The 24184-nt window shown below is 51.8% G+C and overlaps 5 protein-coding genes across 5 annotated transcripts; 3 read left to right on the plus strand and 2 right to left on the minus strand.

Moving 5' to 3' along the window:
- Positions 1-653: 653 nt before the first annotated feature.
- On the plus strand, positions 654-3579 carry IAR55_002823 (uncharacterized protein; the record flags this gene model as incomplete). Its single annotated transcript, XM_066945934.1, has 5 exons — positions 654-1135; positions 1257-1325; positions 1405-1780; positions 1835-1948; positions 2002-3579. 5 exons carry the CDS (start codon positions 654-656, stop codon positions 3577-3579), a joined length of 2619 nt encoding a protein of 872 aa, XP_066803435.1.
- Positions 3580-4037: 458 nt separating this feature from the next.
- Positions 4038-12145, plus strand: IAR55_002824 (uncharacterized protein; the record flags this gene model as incomplete). Its single annotated transcript, XM_066945935.1, has 28 exons — positions 4038-5122; positions 5205-5357; positions 5411-6209; positions 6262-6346; positions 6398-6581; positions 6678-6853; positions 6929-7179; positions 7241-7321; positions 7375-7461; positions 7518-7559; positions 7613-7688; positions 7744-8006; positions 8063-8217; positions 8270-8968; positions 9023-9382; positions 9449-9679; positions 9733-9776; positions 9839-10118; positions 10184-10363; positions 10415-10444; positions 10496-10603; positions 10653-10750; positions 10808-10890; positions 10946-11271; positions 11344-11501; positions 11555-11897; positions 11981-12048; positions 12108-12145. 28 exons carry the CDS (start codon positions 4038-4040, stop codon positions 12143-12145), a joined length of 6483 nt encoding a protein of 2160 aa, XP_066803436.1.
- Positions 12146-12409: 264 nt separating this feature from the next.
- Positions 12410-20750, minus strand: IAR55_002825 (uncharacterized protein; the record flags this gene model as incomplete). The annotated part of the gene is made up of 14 exons (XM_066945936.1): positions 12410-12540; positions 12614-12702; positions 12775-12981; positions 13050-13117; positions 13211-13443; positions 13508-13678; positions 13742-14022; positions 14084-15415; positions 15469-15922; positions 15974-16032; positions 16085-16251; positions 16311-18510; positions 18566-19449; positions 19521-20750. 14 exons carry the CDS (start codon positions 20748-20750, stop codon positions 12410-12412), a joined length of 7506 nt encoding a protein of 2501 aa, XP_066803437.1.
- A 633-nt stretch (positions 20751-21383) lies between these two features.
- Positions 21384-22707, minus strand: IAR55_002826 (uncharacterized protein; the record flags this gene model as incomplete). The annotated part of the gene is made up of 4 exons (XM_066945937.1): positions 21384-21421; positions 21488-21666; positions 21751-22597; positions 22692-22707. The coding sequence occupies 4 exons, from the start codon at positions 22705-22707 to the stop codon at positions 21384-21386; spliced, it is 1080 nt and encodes a 359-aa protein (XP_066803438.1).
- A 728-nt stretch (positions 22708-23435) lies between these two features.
- IAR55_002827 (ubiquitin-40S ribosomal protein S27a) lies at positions 23436-24111 on the plus strand (the record flags this gene model as incomplete). The annotated part of the gene is made up of 4 exons (XM_066945938.1): positions 23436-23455; positions 23523-23757; positions 23827-24005; positions 24066-24111. The coding sequence occupies 4 exons, from the start codon at positions 23436-23438 to the stop codon at positions 24109-24111; spliced, it is 480 nt and encodes a 159-aa protein (XP_066803439.1).
- Positions 24112-24184: the final 73 nt, after the last annotated feature.

Consider the following 24184-nt stretch of genomic DNA (forward strand, 5'->3'; position numbering starts at 1 on the left):
TCCTTCTGTCGATACAGAAATAAACAAAGTTCGAGAACATGAGAGTGGGTTGTGGGTTGAAACATATGACGATAGACCAGAGCGAGCGAGTTGAATCCATTCGGTACCCCACACGTCCACACGTCTTCCCCGACACCAACACACGCAAGTTGACGAAACCTGTCGGCCGCACTCTCTCTCTCTCTCTCTCTCTCTCTCTCTCTCTCTCTCTCTCTCACTCTTTCTTCCTTGATTGAGACTGCACACGTATCTTTTCACCAACGACGACCGATCACTCAACGTTTCACACAAACCCTCGTCAAAACACAAACAAAGAAAGTGAATTCGGAGATTCCTTTGATTGCCTTCTTTCTCTGTTTGTCAGTACGAGTACAGTATCTTGACGCTCCTTTCAGATCGGACGTTTCTTTTTCACGGAAGAAGTACAGTACATACAATAAATCTCGTCACTCTGCACACATCACAATATTCCTTAGCGATCTAGACGGTGTCTCACCTCATCAGATTTTCTCTCTCTCTCTCTCTCTCTCTCTCTCTCTCTCTCGATCGATCGATCGATCGATCGATCGACGTCAAAACGATACGATACGGTACACCCTATCGAAATCTTTCGAGAGGTCGGACACCCAAGTCAGTGCAAGACCATTGACAAAATGCGAGTACAGGCTATTTCTGTCTTGGTCTCACTCCTCACTCTGCTCCCCCTTATCCTCGCCCAAGGCTCAACCATATCAACCACCCCTCGTCCCGGAAACACCACTTCACCAACCTCGAACACCACGTCTCCCTTCTCTTCCACCACCACAACCTCATTCTTGACAACACTCACCACGACACTCACCTCCTACCCAACTACCGTCTTCTCCGACGCATCATCGTTGGTCCAACCGTGGACTCTGACCTACACACTGACGCTCTCGCTCAATTCCACCAAGTTATCCTCCGTCAACGCTTCAATCGCCAATGGATCGTTCACCAACGGTACAGCTGTGAACACTAATGCTACGCTAGTGTGGAAAGAGGGGGATGGCTGGATACCGTTTCGGATCGTCATCGATCCGGCGTATGGCATTTCGGGAGGGTTCTTCATCTTGAGTGGGATACCTGTGGCTGTCCTAGGTGGGAAGAACAGGTGGTGAGTTAATATCCATGCCTCCATCTGGGCCATTGCAATCTCTATATGGTGTGGAGTGTGCACGAAAAGAGGCAGAGCGAGGAGTGAGAAGCTGACCCTACTCTATGTGTTCTCAATACAGGTCTTCGTTGGCCATCTCCACAGGATACTGCGTCCTGCTCTTCACTCTGGTCATGATCCTCCGCTTCGGGTGAGTGAAGCTCTTCCATCCTATGCACCTGAAGCGCCGAACCATAGACCAGAGATCTAACCCACTCTTGCGATCCCAGAGTCGAACCAAATCTCCTACCACCTTCGCCAAATCCTCCCTCCAGCACACTCCGCGGTCTCTACCTCCTGGCCTGTATCATCTCCTCCTTCTTCGGCGCAGGTCTCGGTATATTCCTCTTCAACCTGGCCAAGTATTGGGTCTCAGCAGCCGGTGGTTTCGCCTTCGGATGGTTCTTGCTCGCCACCAGACAAGGTGGTCTGATCACCTCGGTGCTTGGAAGATGGGGATTGTTGGGTGGTCTGAGTGTGGCAGCGTTCGTGGCGAGTCTGCCAAAGGTCACAAACCCACATATGATGCTTGTTTCCACGGCCTGGATCGGAGCGACGGCTTTTGTACTGGGCGTGGACTGTTATACTCGTGCAGGACTCAAAGAGGTGCGTGGCTACATGTCGAGACGACGACTGGTACTGAGGAGGAATGTCACCCAGTTCTACCTGTACAATCTCGGCTTTCACGATCTGTTCCCCAAACTCAACGGGGCGAAATATCCACTTACACAAACAATGATGATTGAACTTTGTATCCTTGCGGCAGTGGTTGTAGTGAGTGTCACCATCTTGGCGTGACAGTGGCATAAAACTGACAATCTGTCTAGATCGGTACCGCCATTCAGTTCCGTGTCCTCAACATCCTCCAAAAGAGACTCAAGCAGATGCAAGAGGAGGAGGAAGCTCGAATCGACGCCATCGAAGTCGAGAAGGCCGCCGAGAGATTCAAAAACGTCGGAGCCGAGCTGAACGAATGGGAAGAAAAGCACGGAAAAGACCCTTCTGTGTCTGGTTCGGGTCCCTCTTCGGATCTGTATGGTAGTGGGAAGGGTTCGACCCTCCGAGCGGACAGATCCAGTGTGATTCTCCCTCAGCTTGGTTTTGCTGACGAGCGAGCTCCAATCCGAGAAGGTCGACTTTCGAGCACACTCAGCTTGTTGCGGAATACCGATTCAAGGGGGACTTACGAAGGTTTGGGAATGAACTCGCCGACTCTCGCGAACACCCTGGACACGCCGACCAGCACTGTATTCCTGGGTATCGAAGAGGTTAAGCCTATAGAAAGGGCGCCTGGACCGTCCAGTCCTATCGAAAACGATCCCGAGATCGAGAGCAAGCTAAGATTGCTGGAAGAAGTCAAGAAAGCCCGTGAGGAAGTCAGAGGGTCCCTAGACAGACTACGCGGAACGACTCCAACTCCTTCTGTCAGATCGGAGACTGGCCAGCCACAGTCTTCTATCGCTGGACGACCTGTCACTCCGGGTGGATTGAGCTTGAGCGACATCCGCTTCAATACCAGAAGATTGTCGACGACTTCCAGCAGGATCCTCGATTATCCAGAGAAAGACCGACAGGAGTATACGTCGAGCGACAAAGAGGCCAAAGGATCAGAATGGGAGGAGTATGTCCACGAAAGGAAGGTGATCACACCGCCAGCGCTGGCGGGTCATTCGCCGACTTCGATGCACATTCCTGCTGATTCTAGAGCAGGCGGACGAGACTCTCAATACACCGCTATTCCCGAAAATGTAGCCCGTGCAATGGACCGAAGGGAGAAGGTCACGAGTATGCTTGAGCCCCGAGTGTCCGATTTTGGTCCTCGCGAGGAGAGGAGAAGCACAGGGACCTACCCCATCACCACTTCCGGCCTCAACATGACCCCACGAGATAGGGTCAGGAGCGACGAGCGTCCTTCCACATACCATGACTTCTTCGGCCAGCCACTGTCAACACAGACAACACAACAGCTCGGAGGCCCCATCATCAAAGGCAATGCATCAAACCCTGATCCCAAGTCTGTCACGGGGGGGCGGACGTCAGATGGTCGACCGTTACCTCAACGCGCTATGACATATGAAGAATTGGCGGACCGACATCGTAAGCGACTTTCGAAGTTGCAAGACCCCATCACCTCGAAGATGAATGAGGAGATAGAGCTGACGGAAGCGAAAGCTCGATGGGAGAGACAACAGCGAGCAGAGAAAGAGGAGATGAGGAGGAGGGAGAGAGAGAAAGAGGCTAGGCTGCTCGCTGGTGGTGAGAAAGGTAAAGGGAAGGAGGAGATCCTGATGAGTACGGAGGAGTGGAGGAGAAGTGTGGTGCTTAGTCCTCCTCCCAGAGCATCTGGGTTGCGCTCGTCCAAGAGACCGGCTGAGAGACGATCGAGCATGTATTTCGCAAGCTAAGTGCGAACGCGCAAAAGGGGTTTGCCCAAGGTCGATAAGTCCCCCCGGCGGAGGGACCTTGCACCTTACACCTTACATCCTATCGCTTTGCGTCACTTACATATATCGCACACGCACTGTACATATCCAGTTGGACACTCGTACGGACTCTACCTTTATCACTCATACTCATATGCATGTGTTCTTGGTATCAAATACAGTCCTTACTGCTTCTGCAGTGCACTGGCTATCTCCCGCGGACGCGCCGCGCCAGGCACCGCTGTTCATGAACAACACGCAGACGATTTCTAATTTCAGACCCATCATGGTCTCTGTAGCTGTTCTGAGTTGGCTTTTGCATCTTGACTGACCAGCCAGCGACGCCAGAACGAATCGATTCTCAATATGACGACTGCTCGCAAAGCGACACATACATAGCCGACTGATCACTCAGCGCTGCGCACGTCCCAACACCCAGTATGACGGGCTCATCCCTTCCATCCTTCCCTCACGCCCATTCCCACTCTCGTTCTCATAGCGTAGCGATATCCACTTCGTCCCAACTACGTTCCAACAGTCCTTCACCTGTCGCTTCGCCCTCTTCTCCTACTGGTGATGGGCTATCACGTCGACTGAGCTGGAGCAGAGGTCCTGGTCGAGGCGAAGAATCGTTGTCCGTTCAACAACATCATCATCATCCTTTTTCTTCCTTCGGAGGTGTCAGGACGGATACCAGTCCTCAGCTGGGCAGTCTATCTGCTCCATCTCGAACACATCTGATCGACCCTTCGCATGGTGGAAGTGGAAGTGGAAGTGGGAATGAGTATGGGTACGGGAGTGGGAGCAGCATCGATGAGCGAGATATCGCTCATGCAGGTTTGGGAAGCGGTGCAAGTCTATGGGGAGGAGGGGGACCGGGAGCAGGACCGTCATCATCGACTTCACCGCCGACTACTGGTCGCCCATTTTTCCACGAGTTTCGGTCCGATACATCGCTTCCATCGACGATCACGCCGAGCGAGGGCGAGGGCGAGGGCGAAGTTGGCGACTCCTTCTCCGAAGATAGGGATAGAGAAAGATTGACACCTGGTCCTCCGGACGCATATCAATCTCCTCGACTGGGTGCTGGAGGTGGTATTGGAGGGATGATACCCGGTTCACCGAGAAGATCACCTCTGAGACCGTACGACGAGCTGGGGACGAAGAGGAGATCGACGTTGCGGAACGTCTCAAACACGTTGAGAAAAGCAAGCGTGAGAGTGGTCAATATCATGGGTGTGGACAAGGACTCGTCAGGAGGGCAAAGAACGAGACTGGGGAGTGAGGATGAAGGGGGACACGAAGAAGAGGACGAGGAGGATGACAAGGACATGGACGAGCGGTTTGGAGATGATGCGACGAATGGCAGGATAGAGGAAAACGGGGAGCGGATACCAATGCCGAAGATGGTGCGCCCAGATCCAAGGCCTTCGGAAGAAATCGATGGTCTCAGAGGAAGGACACTGTGTTTGTTCGGACCAAAGAGTAGGACCAGATGGAGTATGAACGCCCTCATGCGTTTCCCGTGAGTGCTTCCGTACGACATCTCGAACTCCCAGATCGGAGAGGACACCCTGCAGACCTGATTCGCTAACCCTGGCTTGCAGATGGACAGAACCTGCTATCCTCATCCTGATCATCGCCAATGTCGTAGTCCTTTCTATACAATCAGCGAGTGCTCTTAACAACCCTCGGCCAAACAACGGATATTTTCAATCTTGGGAGGACACCGTGTTACTGGCGTTGTTCGTGATCTTCACGTACGTTGTGTTAAGTATAGCTCATTGCCTTCGCTGACGCTCTCCGCCTATAGTCTGGAGATGTTCGCGCGTATCGTGGTCACTGGTCTCCTGCTCGATCCTGACACTTCACTTCGGCAAGCTCTTTTCTCCCCTTCAGGCGTGGTCACTCTCGCCCAACGGCGACTTGGAAATGCTCAATCCAATCTTCAGCGTAGCGTGTCGAAAGTTTCCAAACCCGCTGCCTGGCGAAGGCGTGATGACCATTCTTTGCCCAAACTACCCAACTCCGCCGCCACTGCCAAGAAAAGGGATGTCAAACAAGGCTTTCCCACTCTCTCCGAAGCTCCCTTTCAAAAAGCCGTGGCCAAACAGCAGAGTCTCTCAGCCCAAGGCCGACCGTATCTCCGTCACTCGTGGCATCGAATCGACATGATCGCCGTGTTCGCCTTTTGGATGACTTTCATCCTCGCCATATCACATCACGAAGCAACGGCCAATGCCCACATATATATATTTCGAGCGTTGTCCGTCCTTCGAGCCGGACGTCTATTGGTCATCACCAGCGGTACTACCACTATCTTGCATTCACTCAAACGAGCCGGACCAATGTTGATCACTGTGTCCTATTTCCTCATATTCGCCGCGTGTGTTTTTTCCATCATCGGCGTGCAGAGTTTCAGAGGATCCTTCAGACGCGCATGCATGTTGACAGATCCGAACAACTCGACAAACATCATCACTTTGAGTCAGACATGTGGGGGTTATCTCGATCCGACAACCTTGACCGGTCAGCCGTACTTGAATTTGGATGGGTCGCCAAGCTCCGTCCGTCCGAAAGGGTTTCTTTGTCCAGTCGGACAAGTGTGTCAGGTCAGTTGCGCAACGAACATTCAGTCTGGCAAGAGCTGACGTACACCTGCAGACCACGGATGGTAATCCAAATGGCGGTGGGAACAGCTTCGATAACGTACTCGTTTCCCTGGTACAAGTCATCATCGTGTCTTCGAGTGAGTCGCCAAGCCGCCTGTCGCTTGTCCTACTAACTGATCTGCTCACAGTCAACACTTGGTCCCCGATCATGTACATGGCGATGGACTCTGACTTCTTCAGCTCGTCACTATACTTCCTGGCCGGTGTCATCGTGCTCAACTTCTGGCTCATCAATCTTCTGATTGCGGTGGTGGTGCACACGTTCACCGATATCCGGGCGGAGACAAAGAGAAGTGCTTTCGGTGGCGACGAGTGAGTCAATATCTGTAGTCGTAGCGACCCTTGTCGACTCCGGAATGTAACAGCTGCCAAAATCCACGCCCGGCCGTGTGCTGATATCGCTTACAGGACGTTCCTGGTGACAGATCCGCAATGGGCCGCGGAGAACAAGCGGAAAAGAACGAATTGGATCTTGACAATCTACGAACGAACAGAGATATTCTGGGTGTTGCTGGTTGTAGCGGATCTTGTTGCTCAAGGGACAAAAACGGCTTCCTCTTCGGAGAGTATGCTTGACCTGCTTAGTGAGTCTCAGTTTGGGGCTGCCACAGAAGTGATGCTATCACCGATGAGGCGCTGAGAGGCTAATCCTTGTGCAGAGAACCTAGAGCTGGCGTTCACCTTCGCCTTCGACCTTGAGATCGTCATTCGCATCATAGGCTATTTCCCAGATTGGCGAGCGTTCTTCTCCCGTGCACGAAACAGTTTCGACTTATTCCTCGCCGTCGCTTGTTCCATCATCCAGATTCCAGCCATATCGTCGGGGAGAATCTACCCTTGGTTGACCATATTTCAGCTGTTGAGGTGGTACAGAGTCATTCTGGCATTTCCCAGGATGAAGCCTCTGTTGGTAGGTAGCAACACACTCGAAGTCGTCGATATCGTCGCAAGCTGATCGTGTCTGTGCCTAGATTTCGGTATTCGGAAGTTTCGCCGGTCTGTTCAACATGGTCATCTTCCTGTTCTTGGTCAACTTTCTGGGGGCTCTCATGGTGAGCTGAATGTGCGACGATATCACCTGGGGTCTACTAAGACTGGTTCATAGGCCTTGCAACTGTTTCGAGGAGATATACCTTCTGGAGACAATCTCACCTTCTCGCAGACTTACAACTCATGGTTGGCCATGTATCAAGTGAACTTCCCAGAGTGCTTTCCTGCCATGACCCATTGAGCTGACCATAGTATCAGATCTTCTCCTCTGAGAACTGGACCGATATCCTGTATAGTGCTGTGAGTCTTTGCAGCGCGTCGCAATCTGACACATGCTGAATCCAGACACATAGATGGGCTCTGAGAAATTGTTCAAGCAGGAATGGATAGCGGCGATATTCCTTTGCGGATGGTTCTTGTTTTCGAATTGTACGTTCAGTCATCACCGGCCTAAATGCACTCCAAGCTGATTGCCGAACACCAGTCATCGTCTTGCAGATGTTTATTGCAGTCATCAATGAGAACTTTGCGATTGCTGAAGAGCAGAAGCGGAAACAGCAGATCGAAGCATTTATCCGGAAAGCCGAGATGCCCTCAGCACATGTCAGCTGGATAGATAGATTGAATCCGTACCGTCTGATGACCGCTCGTCATACCGCTGTAAAGGTGGATACCCTTCCACCGAACTTGGTTCTCCCATTAAAGCAGAACTTCGGAGCGGACATCGCCAGCGTGCAACCGACTCATGTGAGTGAGGAGCCTATATCGTTTGGAAAACGCGCTCGACTGAAACGATGAAACAGCTGGGGCGAGACAACGCCACGGGCGCGAAAGGCGCGATGCTTCGATTACTGGGACGGGACAAGGATGAGTATGATATCCCATTGCGTCATCTGAAACGATCGCCGCCAACCAAACTGGATGATCAAGAAGGTGATATGGACGATGATCGTGGACTGTGAGTTGACTAGCAGAAATTCCAGGCCGGACGCAGGGCTGATCTCTTGCAGAACCGATCTGCTTCCGCCATTGAATGCTGGTCCATCAAATGACGAGCACATGGATGCACTGCGGGAACGTCGTAATCAACAAGCCGACTTTATCGCAGCTCATCCTAGTTTCGACCAATCTCTGTGGTTGTTCAAGCAGAGCAACCCAATCCGGCATTTCTGTCAAGCTTGTGTCGCTCCCGCGTATGGCGAACGAATTTTTGGTCGACCTGCCCTCCCAATCCTTTCACTCGTTATCAAGACCATCGTGTTCTGCGCGGTTGTAGCAAGTATCGTCGTTGCTGCGATTGCTTCACCCGCATATCGTCGAAGCTACTACGACCAGCACGGAATTTTCCGCGGAACATGGTTCGACCTGACGGAAGTAGCCTTGGGTACTGTCTTCGTCATGGAGGCCGGTATCAAGATCATCGCCGACGGCTTCATCTTTGCTCCGAATGCCTACCTGCTCTCACTGTGGAACGTCCTCGACTTTATCATCCTGATCACGCTCTTGGTCAACACTACGACATCCCTCATATATATTGGTGGATTGAGTAGGGTCACGAGATCACTGAAAAGTTTCAGAGCATTGAGGTTGATCACTCTGTTCGCAAGGCTGAGAGACACGTTACATGCGGTGCTGTTCGCAGGAGCCCTCAAGATCCTTGACGCCTCAATCTTGATGGTGCTGTACTTGATCCCATTTGCTGTCTGGGGGTGAGTCATCGGGTGGCCTTCCCGCAGTGATCGGCAGAGCTAACAATTGAGCAGCCTCAACATCTTTTCAGGACTTTTGTACTACTGCAACGATTCTGACAGTTCCGGGCTGTCAACCTGCATCTCCGAATTCACTACTTCCTCCGTCGACGACTCGCTCTCCTACCTCGTCCCGAGAGTGTGGGCCAATCCCAAACTTGACGCGAGTATCTGGTCTTTCGACGATTTCAGACAATCCATCTTGATCCTTTTCGAGATCGTTTCGCTGGAGGGGTGGATTGACGTCATGTTCTCTGTAATGAATATTGTTGGCAGAGACGAGCAACCTCAAGATGGAGCCTCACAATGGAATGCAATATATACGGTCATTTTCAACCTGTTCGGTGGAGTCATTATCCTCACCTTGTTTGTCAGGTGAGTGTCAACTTTGTTCGATCGACTCAACGCAAGCGGAAAAGCTGACGCTGCGCGATCAATCAGCATCATCATTCAGAACTTCTCCACAAGGTCTGGTAACGCCCTTCTTACCACCGAGCAGAGGCAGTGGGTGGATCTGTCAAAGTTCATCAAGGCGCAGACCCCGTCACAGCTTCCGAAAGGCAGACCAAGACTACCATTCATGGCCTGGTGTTACGATCGTGCGGTGAACAAGGATGGATTCTGGGCCAGAGGATTTACCGGGATCTACTACATCCATATTCTGTTGCTGATGTGAGCGGATATCCGCTCACTCCATTGAGGTATGATATCTGACCCGCTTACAGGATGGAGGATTTCTCAAACAATATCCTCACTGATGTTCAGATAGGTGAGAGAGGTCTCTTCTCGGTGGTCATTCCGTGACAGAGCTGAGGTTTTGTGATTCGGCAGACTGGATATTTCTCTCTTTCACCGTTCTCTACGCCATTGATCTCTTGGTCCGTTTCTACGGTCTCGGTTTCAAATCCTTCAGAGCCAACGGATGGAACCTTTTCGATCTGGTTGTCATCACTGGAAGTTTTGCCACTACTATCCCCGCACTGCAAAGCAATAGCGCGGGCGAGACACCAAACCAGGTCGACGTCCAATTGCAGAAGCTGTTCTTGGTATCCATTGCGCTCAAGCTAGTCCAAAGGGTCAGCTCATTGAATCAGCTGTTCAAGACATCAGTGTGAGTTACACAATTTGAACTGATAAGGACGCTTGGAGAGCTGACAAGGTGCATTAATGATATAGCGCGAGTCTGCCTGCAATCGGTAATCTGTTCCTCCTGTGGGCGACAATCTTTATCTTCTATGCGATACTGTACCTTGAAGTATTCGGCTTAACGAAGGAAGGGAACAACTCCGGGACAAGATTCCAGAATTACTACTCGTTCGGGAACGCTTTGCTCATGTTAGCGTTCATGTCTACCGGGTGAGTTTATTGGGTCATCTGGTGGTGGTAAGCACGACTGACGCTTTGTAGTGAGGGCTGGAACGGGTATATGCACGATTAGTAAGTGGATAGAATCCAGGTGTTGTGTCGCTACTGACTTATCTCAAACAGTACCATATCTGTCCCTCGATGTACGGAAAGCGAAAACTTCCTGGAAACCGATTGTGGTAGTCCCGCGGGGGCCTACGTGCTCTTCATTAGCTGGAACATCGTTTCCATGTAAGTCTATGAAGAGGTCATACCACTATGAAGCTGACACATCGCTCAGGTATATCTTCTTGAACATGTTTACTGGTGTAGTGGTCGAGTCTTTCGCATATGTGTATCAGATGCCGGGTGGTTCGTCCTTGAATCGGGAGGAGATGAGTGAGTGCAGCACGCTTGACTCCACATTGGGCGACAGCAATTGAGTGATAACTGTAGGGGCCTTCAAGAGACTTTGGGCAGAGTTTGACACTGAGCGTACGGGCTATATCAAGCGAAAGGACTTCGTGCGGTTCTTTGCTGTAAGTCTAAGGATATATGCTCCTCTGAGAGCCTGTGATGACCATGAAAATGCAGCAACTCTCTGGAACTTTCGAAGTGCGCTTGTACCCCGTCGAGTCCAGTATCCCCAATATAGTTCGTGCTTCGATCCCCGATCCGATCGATAACGCAGCGGGCAAACTCCTCGTTGCGACCGGTGTCAAGCGTGCTGTAGACGTACGTCGAGTGGAAGCCCAGATCGCGCAGATTGATTATCGACAAGTACGAGACAGGAGACAACTGTTTTCGAGACTGTATCACGAAGCAAGGATTACAGAAGAGCCAGGACGGGGGATCAGTTTCACGGCGATGTTAATGATGTTGGCTCATTACAAGCTGATTGATGATGAGAAGGCGTTGCAGTGAGTGATCACGTCGTCGGGATGGGTGTGCGCGTCAGATCAAAGACGGAGCTGATCATGGGAATCTTGTAGATTGGACGATCTGCTGGTGCGCAGGGCGAAGACGGAGAGAGTGACGGACCTCGTAAATCTGGACAGAGTAAGGGGTCTGCTTAGGACCATCTATTGGAGGAGGAGGTTCTTGAATTCGAGGGATGAGCGGAGACGGACTTTGAACGCCGAGGCGGACGGTGAGTGTCTCAGTCGCATTGATCAGCGTTGAGCCTAACGTATGAGTTTGTAGGTATCCCTGCAATTGTGCTCGAACCGATGCCTGCTACACCACCATCGGACGATCAGAATCCGTTCAATCAACCGAGTCTTCCCTCTTCTCGAAATCGAGATCAAGATCGTGATCGTGATCGCGAAGTATCATCCTCACCACCTTCATCACGACGATCGAGTCCCTCTCCCTCCCCACAACTTCATTCATCACCCCTCCCTGGTCACGGCCATGGACCCGGACATTCACCTTCGTTGTCCATCTCGTCACCAGGTGGTGGTGGTGGAGCAGGAGGTAAACCGTCGCTGGCTAGGAACCCTTCGAATAGCAGTATGTTGTCGTCTGAAGACGCTCATTATAGACGGTGAGTCATCATTCGAACCTGATCTCGACAGCACAAAAACGAGAAAAAGTACTGAACTATGCTTCTTCTCATTTTCCTCGCAGCGAATCACCGACGGAGGAAGTACCGCCTGAGAATTACTTTGATTCCATGGCCACATCAGTATGGGGTGGTGAGTCGTCATTGCGCGTCCACGCTTCGATCATTGCTGATCAGTTTACACCGAATCAGATATGATGAGAGAAGCTGTTGACCAAGAAGACGGATAGACTGGAATCGAATGGTATCACTACCAGTGAGACGGAACGGATCTGGTCGGAATCTAAGATCCAGGCATTGTGACGAAATATGACGACATGACGAAAGGTTGATACAGTAATATAGACAATATATGTACAATGGATGCCGAATAGGTCAAATATCACTCCAGGATGTGACGTTGTACAACGCTCGATGCGGGGTGCTTGGTAGGTAGTCACATAAGCTCTCTACAACGGTTGTTCTCCGATATTGACTCGGAATCGGTCTCAAGCTCAAGCTTGGCCTCCGCCCTCCTGCGATTCCTCTTCCGTCTGTACTTCTTCCGCTGAACCGACTTTGGTCCATCTATCCGGGACCGAGGGGAAATAGAATCGTTCCATCGCCGTTCGGAAACGTATTTTGTCTACATCACCAATAACAATCCTTATCAGCTTGGCTTCAATCTCGATCACCCTACAGACCGTTCTCTCACTCACACTGTCTGGGCGTGACGATGGTAGGCTCGCCCTTACCTGCTCCTCCTAAGAAAGCCGAGTCTTTCACCCACGATTCCAATTTCTTGTCCCTATTCCGTCGCTCTCGTGTCAGTCTACCACGTGTGTCCAACAACAACGCAGAAAACGTCAAGAGGACGTACCATGTAAACGTCCTGATATAATCCACGATCCCTACCACCAATTCATGTCTCTCCGAATCGACACCGACGACCAATGAATAGTCCATGACATTAAGATTCGATAAGAATAATGTATCGTTGAACAACGCCGTTCGTAAGATCCGCTTTGAATGGTCACGAAGGTAGAAAGGATGTTTATACACAATCTCCATGAGGTTTTCGTCAAGACTGGAAAGCAACATATCAGCTCATATGGCCACTCGTGCCTGTTATCCTCCGCTTGCATCGACACTCACAGAACTTCGTTGACACGACCAGTAGGTTGGATAAGTCGATTACGTGTACTGCCCTTCAGATCGTAGATCTACCAATTCACACACCATCAGCGCGCAACTCTGGACGCATCGACCTTGCGGGCGGCCATAGCACGTCGTCTTGCATATTGCCACTGACGCACCTTGGAAAATCTCCGCTCGTAAAATAAGTTCTCCATGACGAGCACATTCATCCTCATATATCTTCCGGTGATCGCATTCCTGTATCCTATCTTGAAGAACCCGTAGATCTTGGCCAGGACAGTCGGCCGTTGACCTTGAAATGCTTTCCGTGTATATTCGAAATAGGCAGGAGCAAATTTGGTCAAGGCATCCATTTCTAGTCGTGAGATCTCCTTAGCTATGAAACGGTCGTCTGCAAAGTTTGCCAAGCGTCAGCTGCTGTTCCCGGTAAGAGGGCTTCATACAGCTGCACATACCTTTTGTCTTGAGGAAAGCAGACCCGGATTTACCTCCTGCTGCATCGAACTGGACGCAACGAGCAAGGGATTCGACGAAGCTGTCCTCGCATTGACAAGCTGATCGGAGAGCCGCAAATTGCTCAGCGAAGAAGATCCTGCAGAAGATCGTAGAGGCGCCGGACTCGAAGTCTATATTCGGGTCAGCCGGGACGTCATCATACGGCAAACCACCATGTCATGTATTGCACTCACCATACTTCAGGTGCGTGCCCCCTTCCCTCCTCTCCTCTGCCTCCACAGCTTCGTCCAAGGAGACGATATCCCACGTAGAAGCACGATCACCGCCGTGTCCACCTTCTTCCGGCATAAAAGCCTCAGATTTGGATCCGGATCCCGATCTTTGTTGCTGACTGGCCACCGATCGCATCTTATCCCGATAGGTCTTGGAGCTCAGCGTAAAAGCAATGATACTTGTAGGCTCATTTTCGCGTATAATGACTCTGGAATCAGCAAAAATGTGTTCTGCCGCAGATCTACATAGCCAAGCTCTATCAGTGCTACTCCAAACTTATAAGCGAGTTTGTGCCAACTCACAAGGGGTATTCAAGCGGTGTGAAATCACCTGCTCGGAAAGCCCACAATCCGGTAAGAGTCTTAAGGATGCTCGATCGTTCGCCTCCCGAACTCATTTCGCTCTCGGACATCTGTACCGACATCTGAGACATTGTCGGTTTCCCTCCGCCCTCATCTGCCGTATCCGTTGACAGTTGTGGGGTGACAGGATGACTAGGTAACGGTGCGCTAGTCTCAAAGCTAGGAAGCTCAATCTGCAATCGATCCGTAAATGACATTTCAGATTTGGCGTCACTGAGCACCGACCCTGGAGCGAATGACGAGATCGATGTCGACACTGGCATCTCCTCTGTTTCTACTTGTGGATCAGCATCGGCGTTCTCCTGTGAGAGTTGATCCGGTGCATCTCGTCTCTCGTCCGCCGAAGATGAAGGGACCGGTATCGGCTCGAGTGGTTTGATCACCTTCACAGGCGAGCCCTTATTTGGTTTCGTAGGAGATGACTTCCTTCTGACTTTCGGCTGGTCAGGACCCCCGGTCGATTCCGCACTATCGTCACTTCCTAGCTCATCCTCTTCGTTATCCGCTTCTGACGAGTCGGTATCGAATTCATCTCGGAACGCATCACGAAGATTGTCGAATACTTGTACTTTGGCTTTGGTGACGCCGACGGGCCTAGCTCGTTTCCCACGAGTGAGCGACATCCGTTTGATCCTTTCTCTTTCAGCTTCTCGAGACAATCTATCGAAATGACGGGCGATGGACGTAACTCTCGATGAACTTGCCAAAGACCGTCGTGCAGCGCTTCGCAAGATACTTGGAGACGTGCGTCCCGATGACTGCTCAGGTGCTCGTGGCGATTTGCCCTTGCCACTGATCCGAGGTTTACCTTCTCCTGAGCTGGACATGATCTGGCGGGTGGACGAAAGACCTGGTAATCGCGCAGGCTCGGGCGAGGCCCTTCCAGATCTCGAGGCCGCTTTGGCTATACTAGTAAATGAAGGTGTCCTGGACCGTAATCCTGGTCGAAGATAGTCTGTGGGTCCTGTGTTCGATCTTTTTCCGTAGCTCGAGGGAATTCTTGAAGCATTCGCGGCGTAACTTCGGTCACCGTCGGACAGTAAGCCGGGTCTGGATATCGCCCGATGTCTAGTCGGAGGTTGTTCCGTCCTACCACGTCGTAATCTGGGTCGTGCTTGCGGGCTGTGATCGCTATCTGATCCATCAACATTGACATCACGTTGCATTTGACGCCGGATCGAGGACGCTGACCGGGGGCGGTCGCTCTCCTCCAATTGCTCGAACGGCTGAAGCTTCGTAGATTCGTTGAATCGTTGCACAAGATCGGCAATACTGTCAGAGTGTCAGTACACGAACGACCAGTGATGCAAAGTAGAAACGCAAACCTAGGCGCAGGTCGGGATCTTCGAGGCAATCGCGAAACAAACGGATGAGCATCGCTCTCCATACCACTTGATTCCATCGTTTCCTGTCGAACCGGGCTCCTCTCAGGCGAATCTCGTCTCACAGCGGAGATTGTGGAATCGCTGTCGTACTCTCTCGGCGTAGCAGACTGCGAAAGGGGATTTGGCAAAGGGCGAATGATGCCACCAACGGGTGTGATAGCGTTCTCGGTATCACTGTTCAGATCCAAATGGGCGGGATCGTTGCTATGACTGCCTACATCATCGGACAGAAGAGACGGAGTGGGTGGTTCAGTCGACGTTGGGGTTCCTTCTGGTTCGAGGTCCTTCGTCTCTTTCTCATCTGCCTCAGAGACCGTCAGACTTGCAACATTGCGATCGAGGGAGTTGAAGACGTCTTGTTTATCGAACAATCTTTTGAGATGAGTCGCCGTCACTACATAACTCGATCAGCGCTGCTCCAGCTTCGACCCTCGGTTGCACTCACTCCTTCGCAAATCCTTCTCCGAGGGCATGAAGGCTTTCTCGATATCGACAAAGTCAGAACTACCGGCGTAATATCAGCGGATAGTACAGAAAGCGTTTCGCTGTAACTCACTCCCACTGCACAACTTTGTCCTGCAAAGTGCGCAACACAGTGTTAAGGGCGAGCACATCGGTCACCGGCGTGAGCTTGTAGGTTCGATTGAGAAGGTTGACCATCTCCTCCCTATCCGCAACTGCGCGGGAGAGCATACCTTCCAATGCGGCTTTCAGCAGTCCGACCTGAGAAGCCAATCTCAGTCAATGCACCGAACGACTCGAAATACAACCATGATACTCACCTTTTCGGGCTGAACGACTTCACAGTCAAAGCTTCGCAGCCTGAACAGTACGGAATCGAAGAATGACGTGTTTTTCACCAAAGCCATCTCATACTCCTGATTCTTCAATATCACCTTGGTCTCCGCCTTCACTTGCAAGGTGATGGAAGGTCTCAACGGCTCGTATATGTCGATATTCTCGTTATGTATTCTGATCGCCAAGTTCCTGTGCGCAAAGTATCTGATCTGATCTCGATAGGCATCGTGAGGGCAGGAGAAGCCGGCTCGAGTTACTGGTGGATAGAAGCAATGCTCGAGGTAGGAGCCCCATGACATCTTCCAGGTCTCTTCACGTAGAATCGTCGTGGGAGAGGGAGTTGCACAGATTCGACAATACGACCAGGTGATAATCCGATCTTCGTGACCTGGAGAAGGACACGGGAACTGATCCATCGCAATCTGCAATCGCCGATCGCTATGGACCAGAAGAGAGAAATGGAAGAGCAGAAGTCTCTCACAAGTCTTGCTGGGACATCGCTTGACCGCATCCGCAGCGAGACCTTCGAGGAATTGTCCCAGCGTTTGGTCACCTGGTTGATAGAAGTTGATCCGTTGTAGTGTCGCCTCCACGCATGGCTTGTCCGTGCCTTCACATCCTAAGGAGTAGAGGTAGACGATGCCCTGATAGTCCTCTGCTCGAAGTGGTTCCGGATGCCGTCGAGTGTACCACTGCCAAAGCTTGAGCTGTTCCCCATGGTCGTGTTCGACTTGCGTCAATCTGCTCTCCTTGGACACCTCCTCTGGCTTTCGGAGTACGCGGTAAGGGTCTCGAGTGGACTCTCGGTTGGGTCCCGCAGTGATCGTCGGGACAGTACTCATTGCAGTACTGCTTGAAACCTCACTACTGGTGGACTCCACGGTGTCGACTACGGCAGTCGGAGTTGAAATTGAGGACGGGTCGGAGTCAAGAAGCGCAGTCTTCGGTGGTTCAAGCACCTTGGTTTCCTCTTGCAGAATCTGCGCCGCCTCTTCTTCATCTCGACTCAGCCTCAAATCTATCAGTAATCGATCGAGCTCGGCCATCTTTGCAAGGGTAGCAGGAGGCGGGAAGCGGATCGCGGCTGAAGCCGACAAGACAGTGTTGAGGTACGGTTCGAGGACCTCGGCGATTTCCTTGGTGATCTGGAAAGCCTCCCGTTTTTCGTTACTTCTGTCGCCCTCGTCCTCATTGCCTACTGCTCTAGGCGTCGCAGGACACTCCACCTCGGAGTCTCGGGTGATCGTAGTGTCTGTGGAAGACTTCGGATGGAAGGCTGGTTCGTCGACATGTAGGATATCCAACAGTTCTTGGTAGTTGGCAGGCAGCGGTGGATGAGGTGGGGAGATGTTGTGTTCGTCATTAAACAGAATCAACTCTTTCTTAAGATGGTAAGCAACCAGTGCCATGAAGTCTGTAATGACCTTGACTTTTCGTAACGTAGCGAGATCTCCGCCTCGAATGATGATTGTCCCTCCATATTCGCGGTGACCACCTTCAAAACGCATGAGCGTTTTACGCCGTCCGGGGATCAGCTCATGTTCAAACGATTGTATCCTGAACTCGGCACATCGTCCAAGCCTTGGTTCCAACGCGAGCCTGTCCATGGATGCCACGACGTCGGCCTGCGTGCACCGTGCGACCTGATGAATGGCGGATACTTTGACACTTCGAGCGACCGCGATATTCGCCTCAAGCAGGTATTCTAGTGCAATTCGAGACGCAGATGGCTGCACTAGGACGATGTGCGGCCTGACATCGATGATCCGTTTCGTCAAGAGCCGTAGATAATCCTTCTCTTGCGCCAGAATCGGATCCAATGACATGAATTGATGTTCAACTCGATGATAGTCAAGCGGGAAAGTGACAACCATGATTCTAGGGTTGACCAGTCGACGGGGCATGGCCTTGTGCGCAACGTTCTTCGAGATGACAATTCCGTCGACATACTCCGAATCACTGATCTTCCCACCGGGCACCTTCTTGATTTTGACATATGCTCGAACGTCGATATCGTCTCCTGCTCGGACGTTAGGTTGGAGGTTGGTAGAGACTTTCAGAAGAAGACCGCTGAGTACCTGGTGCCACTGCTCGGGGTGAGGGAGCTCCGCACGAGCGATAGCTTGTTGCAGCATCAAATGGAAATGGGACAGACTCGCGCCAGAAAGCAACTCTGGCCTTTGCCTACAACACGCTGCGTCGTCAGCTTCAACACAAGATAGGAACGTCGCACACTCACGCGAACGAGTGCGATCTTGCTCGCCATAATCCCTCTGTTTTCTCTGAATCCAACAAAGCGGTCAAGCCACCTTGACTTGCCCTCGAGCTCAACCTCGTTCTCAGCCCTATCAGCGGCTGGTTCGAGTCCGTTCGACTGAGAGGTACTCTGAGCTCCAATCCGCCGTCCGTTGAGATCGTGTCGGTTCGTGGAAACTCGACGCGAGGCGGTGCTGCAGGGGGTTTCATTTCGCCTTTATGCGATGCCTCCATACTCACTTGGGCTGGAGTATTCACACCGGTATCAATGACAGGAGTCGTTGGTGGAGGCGCATCTTGCTCCGGATCGTGGTCCCTATCATGTTCGTCATCATTGTGAATGTGATTACTTTTTTGATCCTCTTCCATTGGCCGTCTGAACGGTGCCGCAGTCTGAGGACGATTGTGCCAGACCTGCCCTTCTTCACTGTCCGATAACGCTGAATCACCATGCTCGTTGGGCGTGTAAGGTCTATTGTCCATGGACATATCGCTTGCTCCCCATCTGGTAGGCACCGAGCTCTCATCGATCGCGGTCAATGACTCGTTCGGATGCGAGGCGAACAGCTGGCTTGCTGCGAAAGGTGACTTTGCATAAGGCATTTCGGGGGAGATCGCAGCGTCGAGAAAGGCTCTATCTGAGATACTTGGGAACCGGTGGACCGAGGTGGTGACTGAGTTGATCGACCTTCGATCATCCTCATCATCGTCTCTGTACTCCTCCATAATCTTTAGGCAGAGATTACAGACTCGTACAGCTCCTTCTTGACCGAATCGCCGAGCACCGATGATGTTGGACGCACATCGGCTGCAGAAGATCTGACCGCAGATACGGCAGTGATGTTTCCTCCTCCAAGCAGTGAAGATCTGCAGGATGTGATCAGATTGGTCTAGTCCATCTTCGTGGGGATGTCACTGAAAGACGAAACACTGCTTACCGACTTGCAGTCATAGCATTCTTTGCAATGCTCATCCGCCATCCAATAGTGCTTGCTCAATCCTTCCCCTCTCATCCTCCTGATGATCCTACTCACACTGTTCTGTTTCTTCACGAACCCTAGACTTCTCACACTCCTCGTATCATCTTGGGGCAAGGGGAACCCAGGGACATATGAGAAGTTGGCACTGAGTTCAGCATTGGCGGCGAGCATAGCAGATATGGAGATAGAGGAGGGAGAATCCGGAAGTGTGGCAATTGATGATCTTCTGCCTCTGAAATTCTGTGACATGGAGAGTGAGTTGGAGTGAGCATGATGGTGTAACGGTGTAGCAGAGCGAGATGATGATGCCACTGCGTTTTGCAGACCGAAATGAGATCGATGGGTTGGTTTACCACCGTTTATCGGCAAAGGTCCCGAGATATCTTCGTGGAATGATGAAGGTCTTTTACTCGCCGTTTGCACTGTGGTGGTTACGCTCGTGACAGGGGATATGGTGACTTGAGCAGGTGCCGCACCTGTTGGCCTCCATTGTCGTTCGGTAGGGGCTGGAAGTCGCTTCAACGGTCTTTGAGTACTTGAAGATGACGAAGTTGATATGGGTTGAGATACAGCGCTGCTACTGACGGAGTTGACAGTACTCAAAGGAGGTCTGAGGTTCCGATGATTGGATCGGAGTGGAGAGGCAGGAATTCCAGTGGATGGGTTGGGTGAAGGTCGTAGTGACTGTCCTCCTGTTGGGAGCGTGTCGTTGAGATTTGATGAAGGAGCAACGATTTTGACAGGTGCAGGTATAAATTGCCTTCGGTCGGGACCAGCCAGACGCGCTTTGGAAATGTTCTGCTGAACAGCAGTCCCAGCAGCAGCTGCCATCTGTGACCGGTTCTTCACAGCCTCCGCAAGTGCTTGAGCTTCAGTCTGTACCTGTCCAGTCCCTATCCCTCCTTCTCTCCCTATGTGCCCAAACCCAAGGCCGTCTCCTCCGTCAGATCCTATGTCAACTTTGGCATGACCTCCATTACTGCCGGTATTGCTGACACTAGAAGTAGCGGCAGTGGATGTCGATGCGAAAGTCTGCTTGACTTTGGACAGCAACGCAGGGAGGATGCCTTGTTCCGGCTCATCTTCGAAAGGGTTTGGAAAGGTGGTTAGACTTGCGCCTGGGGATGGTTTCGCACTCGTTGTCGAAGACGAGGCAATGGTGCTGTCTACTAGAAGTGAAGCTGACATGATCCGGAGCGGCTTTCGCGTAATGTGTGGCAATCTCTCGAGTGCAAGGCAGTTAAATGCGTGTCATGGTGGGTGACGTCCACCCGGAAGAGTCTACCCTGGTCTGGTGAACTATGATGTGTTCAAGATGTTGATCAGACATACAATTGACGAATCGGTCGCGACTGTCTGAGCTGCGCGGGGCAACAACACCGTTTCCACGTGCAGTGGCAAATTTAAATGCTCGGTACGTCCTGGTTTGATATCACATCATGCAGTCCACATATGATCGTATGCAGCGCTCTTATATGTCTTTGCAGAGATAGCAACTACAACAGGGTTGGTAGATGACTAACTTGACTGCTCTTCCCACTCGCTACTCGCTAATCTAGAAGAAAACACGAGGACCAATTTGATATTTATGGAAAAGGTAAAGGGAAGGAAAGGAGGCGAAGCGGACCGTTTCGGGTGACTGACTGTCATAAGCAAAGAATAGGGGTGTGACAGAGAAGTGTGTGTGAGTTTTTATGTTTTGAGAAAGAGACAGACGGACGTAAGGGAAAAATTTAGACGGGCGAAAGGTAAAGAAGATTGATCGACAGGCGGGGTGGAACGGAATCTCGATCAAGGAAGGAAGTGGTCCAAGAACACAGTCTAAGCAGTCTCAATAGCGTCGACGTTCTGGTTGACACCTGCGCCTCCAGTTGCCTCATCAGTCCACAACTTCGACGATGACGCGATCAGGATGGTACACTCACGACGCTCCTTCTCCGACTCGAGCTGCGAGTAGAGCAACATCAAGGCACGCTCGGTTGACTCGGCGGTACCCTGGATGGTGAACATTCGCTCGCCAGTCTCGTCGTGAGGAACCTTGGCGATAGAGATTCGAGATCCAGAAAGTCGTCGGATCTCGGTGATCTTGGAACCGCCTCGGCCGCTATTGGAGTGTGTGATCAGCACGTTACCGTCTACAGTATCCAGCCATATGCTTCAATGCAAATAGGCTGGACCCGACACTTACATGATACATCCAACCATGTCACTGGGGATAGAAATGTTTTGAGTACGCATGTTGGGATCGTTAACGTTAATAGCAGGGGCAACCTCGCTTTGCCTCCTGTCGCCACCGGCAGGACCAGAGATGGACGTTCTCGAAGGCCTCCTGTCTCCGCCCGGGAAAGGCCCACCGAAACCAGCGGCGACTGAAGTCCTTCTGATACCACCGGTGGAACCGGTCACTGCCTGAGCGCCAAGTCCACCAGCCAAAACACCGGCATCACCGGCGGCACCGGGGTGATAGAGGACCGTACCTGCTCCTCGGTCAAAGTCCTCGAGGAGACACTTGCCGATCTCGGAGACGGCGGTCTTGATGGCGTCGACAGAACCTTGAACCTCGACAACACGCTCGGTAGATTGAGGGAGCATCTCCTTGGAAGCGACCATTCGAGCACCAGATTGGTCCTGGATCTGCTTGATCTTGAGACCGGATCGACCAATGACGGTACCCATCAAGTTGTGAGAGATGAGGAGTCGGATGGAGGTGAATGAACCAACGGGGGGAGGGGGCAGGGACGAGTCCGAGAGAGGAGTCTCGAGCAGGAGTCGGGCAATCTCAGCGTAGGCAGAAGCAACAGCTTCGAGGTCACCAGAAACGGAGAAGACTCGGTCTTGAACACCGGGGACGACCTTGGAGACACCGGCCTTGACACCGGTGAGGTTTCGGATGTGAGCGATGGTCGCACCCGCTTTGCCGATGATGATACCAGCTTCCTTGGTGGAGACGAGCGCTCGGAGGTTGAGCTGGTGGTCACCGCCCTCGGGGTGGGGGACGGTGTTGTCCTGAGAGGTCTTGGGAGAGATGTTGGTGTCTGAGCGAGTGTACTTGTGTGTAAGCGACGTCTGACCGCATTACAAGGCTCGGGTAGGAAGGAAGATTGAGCATGTGAAATGTTGATGACTTACCGGCAGTGTCGGCCATCGTGAACAGTCTGGGTGATGTAAGGTTGGGTGAGGTGGAGGAGGCTGGGATAGACGGATGGGTATACGCGAAGGGAAAAGAGAAGAGGAGAGGTTGGGGGTGGTCGGAATTGAAACGACGAGGTGGGGGGGGAAATGGACGAAAGTGAAGGTTGAGAGGAGGTTTGAAAGGGAAGAAAGGATGAGAAGAAGGTCCAAGCAAAAGGGGCGTGTAGAATGTGGAGAATTGAGTTGAGTGTGTGTGTGTGTGAGAGAGGGGGGCGTGTGCGCAAGGTAGGCGACCACTGAGGTGAGAGTGGCAAAATGTGGCGCAAATGGCAATTCCTCCACTTTCTGGGCTCTAGCCGAAGTCGAGAGTATATTACATACAGTCTCGTTCTCTCAACGTCCAATGTCTACATGTACCATCTTTCGTCCATGATGACGACCCAGATGTCGTGCCCCCACATACTTTTCCGCGGTCAGGCATGTCCCGCTATGCTCGTTGATGTATGCAGAGCTGTCTACCTGATTGCTCGGTGCTGTCCCCTCACTGCACAAGAAAATGCCACATCGCTCTCGGTCATCACCGGCGTTACGGGAATATGTCTAAAAACCGGCGAAATCGACCTTTGCTCCCCAGCATCTCTGTACATTTCGCTGAACAACCTTGGATCTCTTCTCCTCTTCTTCCTTTCTCTCTCTCAAGCTTCTCGAGGACAGCGTACACGCTTAGACAAGCTCGACAAAATGCAAATCTTCGTCAAGACGTGAGTCAGCTATTTGCTGCTGAATGTTTGCTCCGAGATGCACAAGCTGACAGCAACTCGCACGCAGCCTTACGGGTAAGACCATCACCCTCGAGGTTGAGTCTTCCGACACCATCGACAATGTCAAGTCCAAGATCCAGGACAAGGAGGGTATCCCCCCAGACCAGCAACGACTCATTTTTGCCGGAAAGCAACTTGAGGACGGCAGGACCCTCTCCGACTACAACATCCAGAAGGAGTCCACTCTTCACCTGGTGTTGAGGTTGCGAGGTGGTGCCAAGAAGAGAAAGAAGAAGAACTACGTGAGTCATAGAACGATACGGCATCCCCCCTGGCAGAAGAGCTTCGCTGACTCTTTCGATTCATTACAGACAACCCCCAAGAAGATCAAGCACAAGAGGAAGAAGGTCAAGATGGCCATCCTCAAGTACTACAAGGTCGGATCAGACGGCAAGATCCAGCGTCTCAGGCGTGAATGCCCCGCACCCACCTGTGGTGCCGGTGTCTTCATGGCTTGGCACAAGGACAGGCAGTCTTGCGGCAAGTGCGGGTGAGTATTCAAGCACTTTGCTATCTGTGGTGTGTCTATTCGCTGATCTTGCCACCCCAGTCTCACCTACACCTTCGAGCCCGGAACAAAGCCCACCGCTGCTTAAGCGTGTGATCACTTTGATCTAGGAGACGTGCGCGTTCGGGAGATGCGTATATAGGTTAGGCGGTGATTTGTCC

The sequence above is a fragment of the Kwoniella newhampshirensis genome, chromosome 5 (genome assembly GCF_039105145.1).
Source record: "Kwoniella newhampshirensis strain CBS 13917 chromosome 5, whole genome shotgun sequence".
NCBI lineage: Eukaryota > Fungi > Basidiomycota > Tremellomycetes > Tremellales > Cryptococcaceae > Kwoniella > Kwoniella newhampshirensis.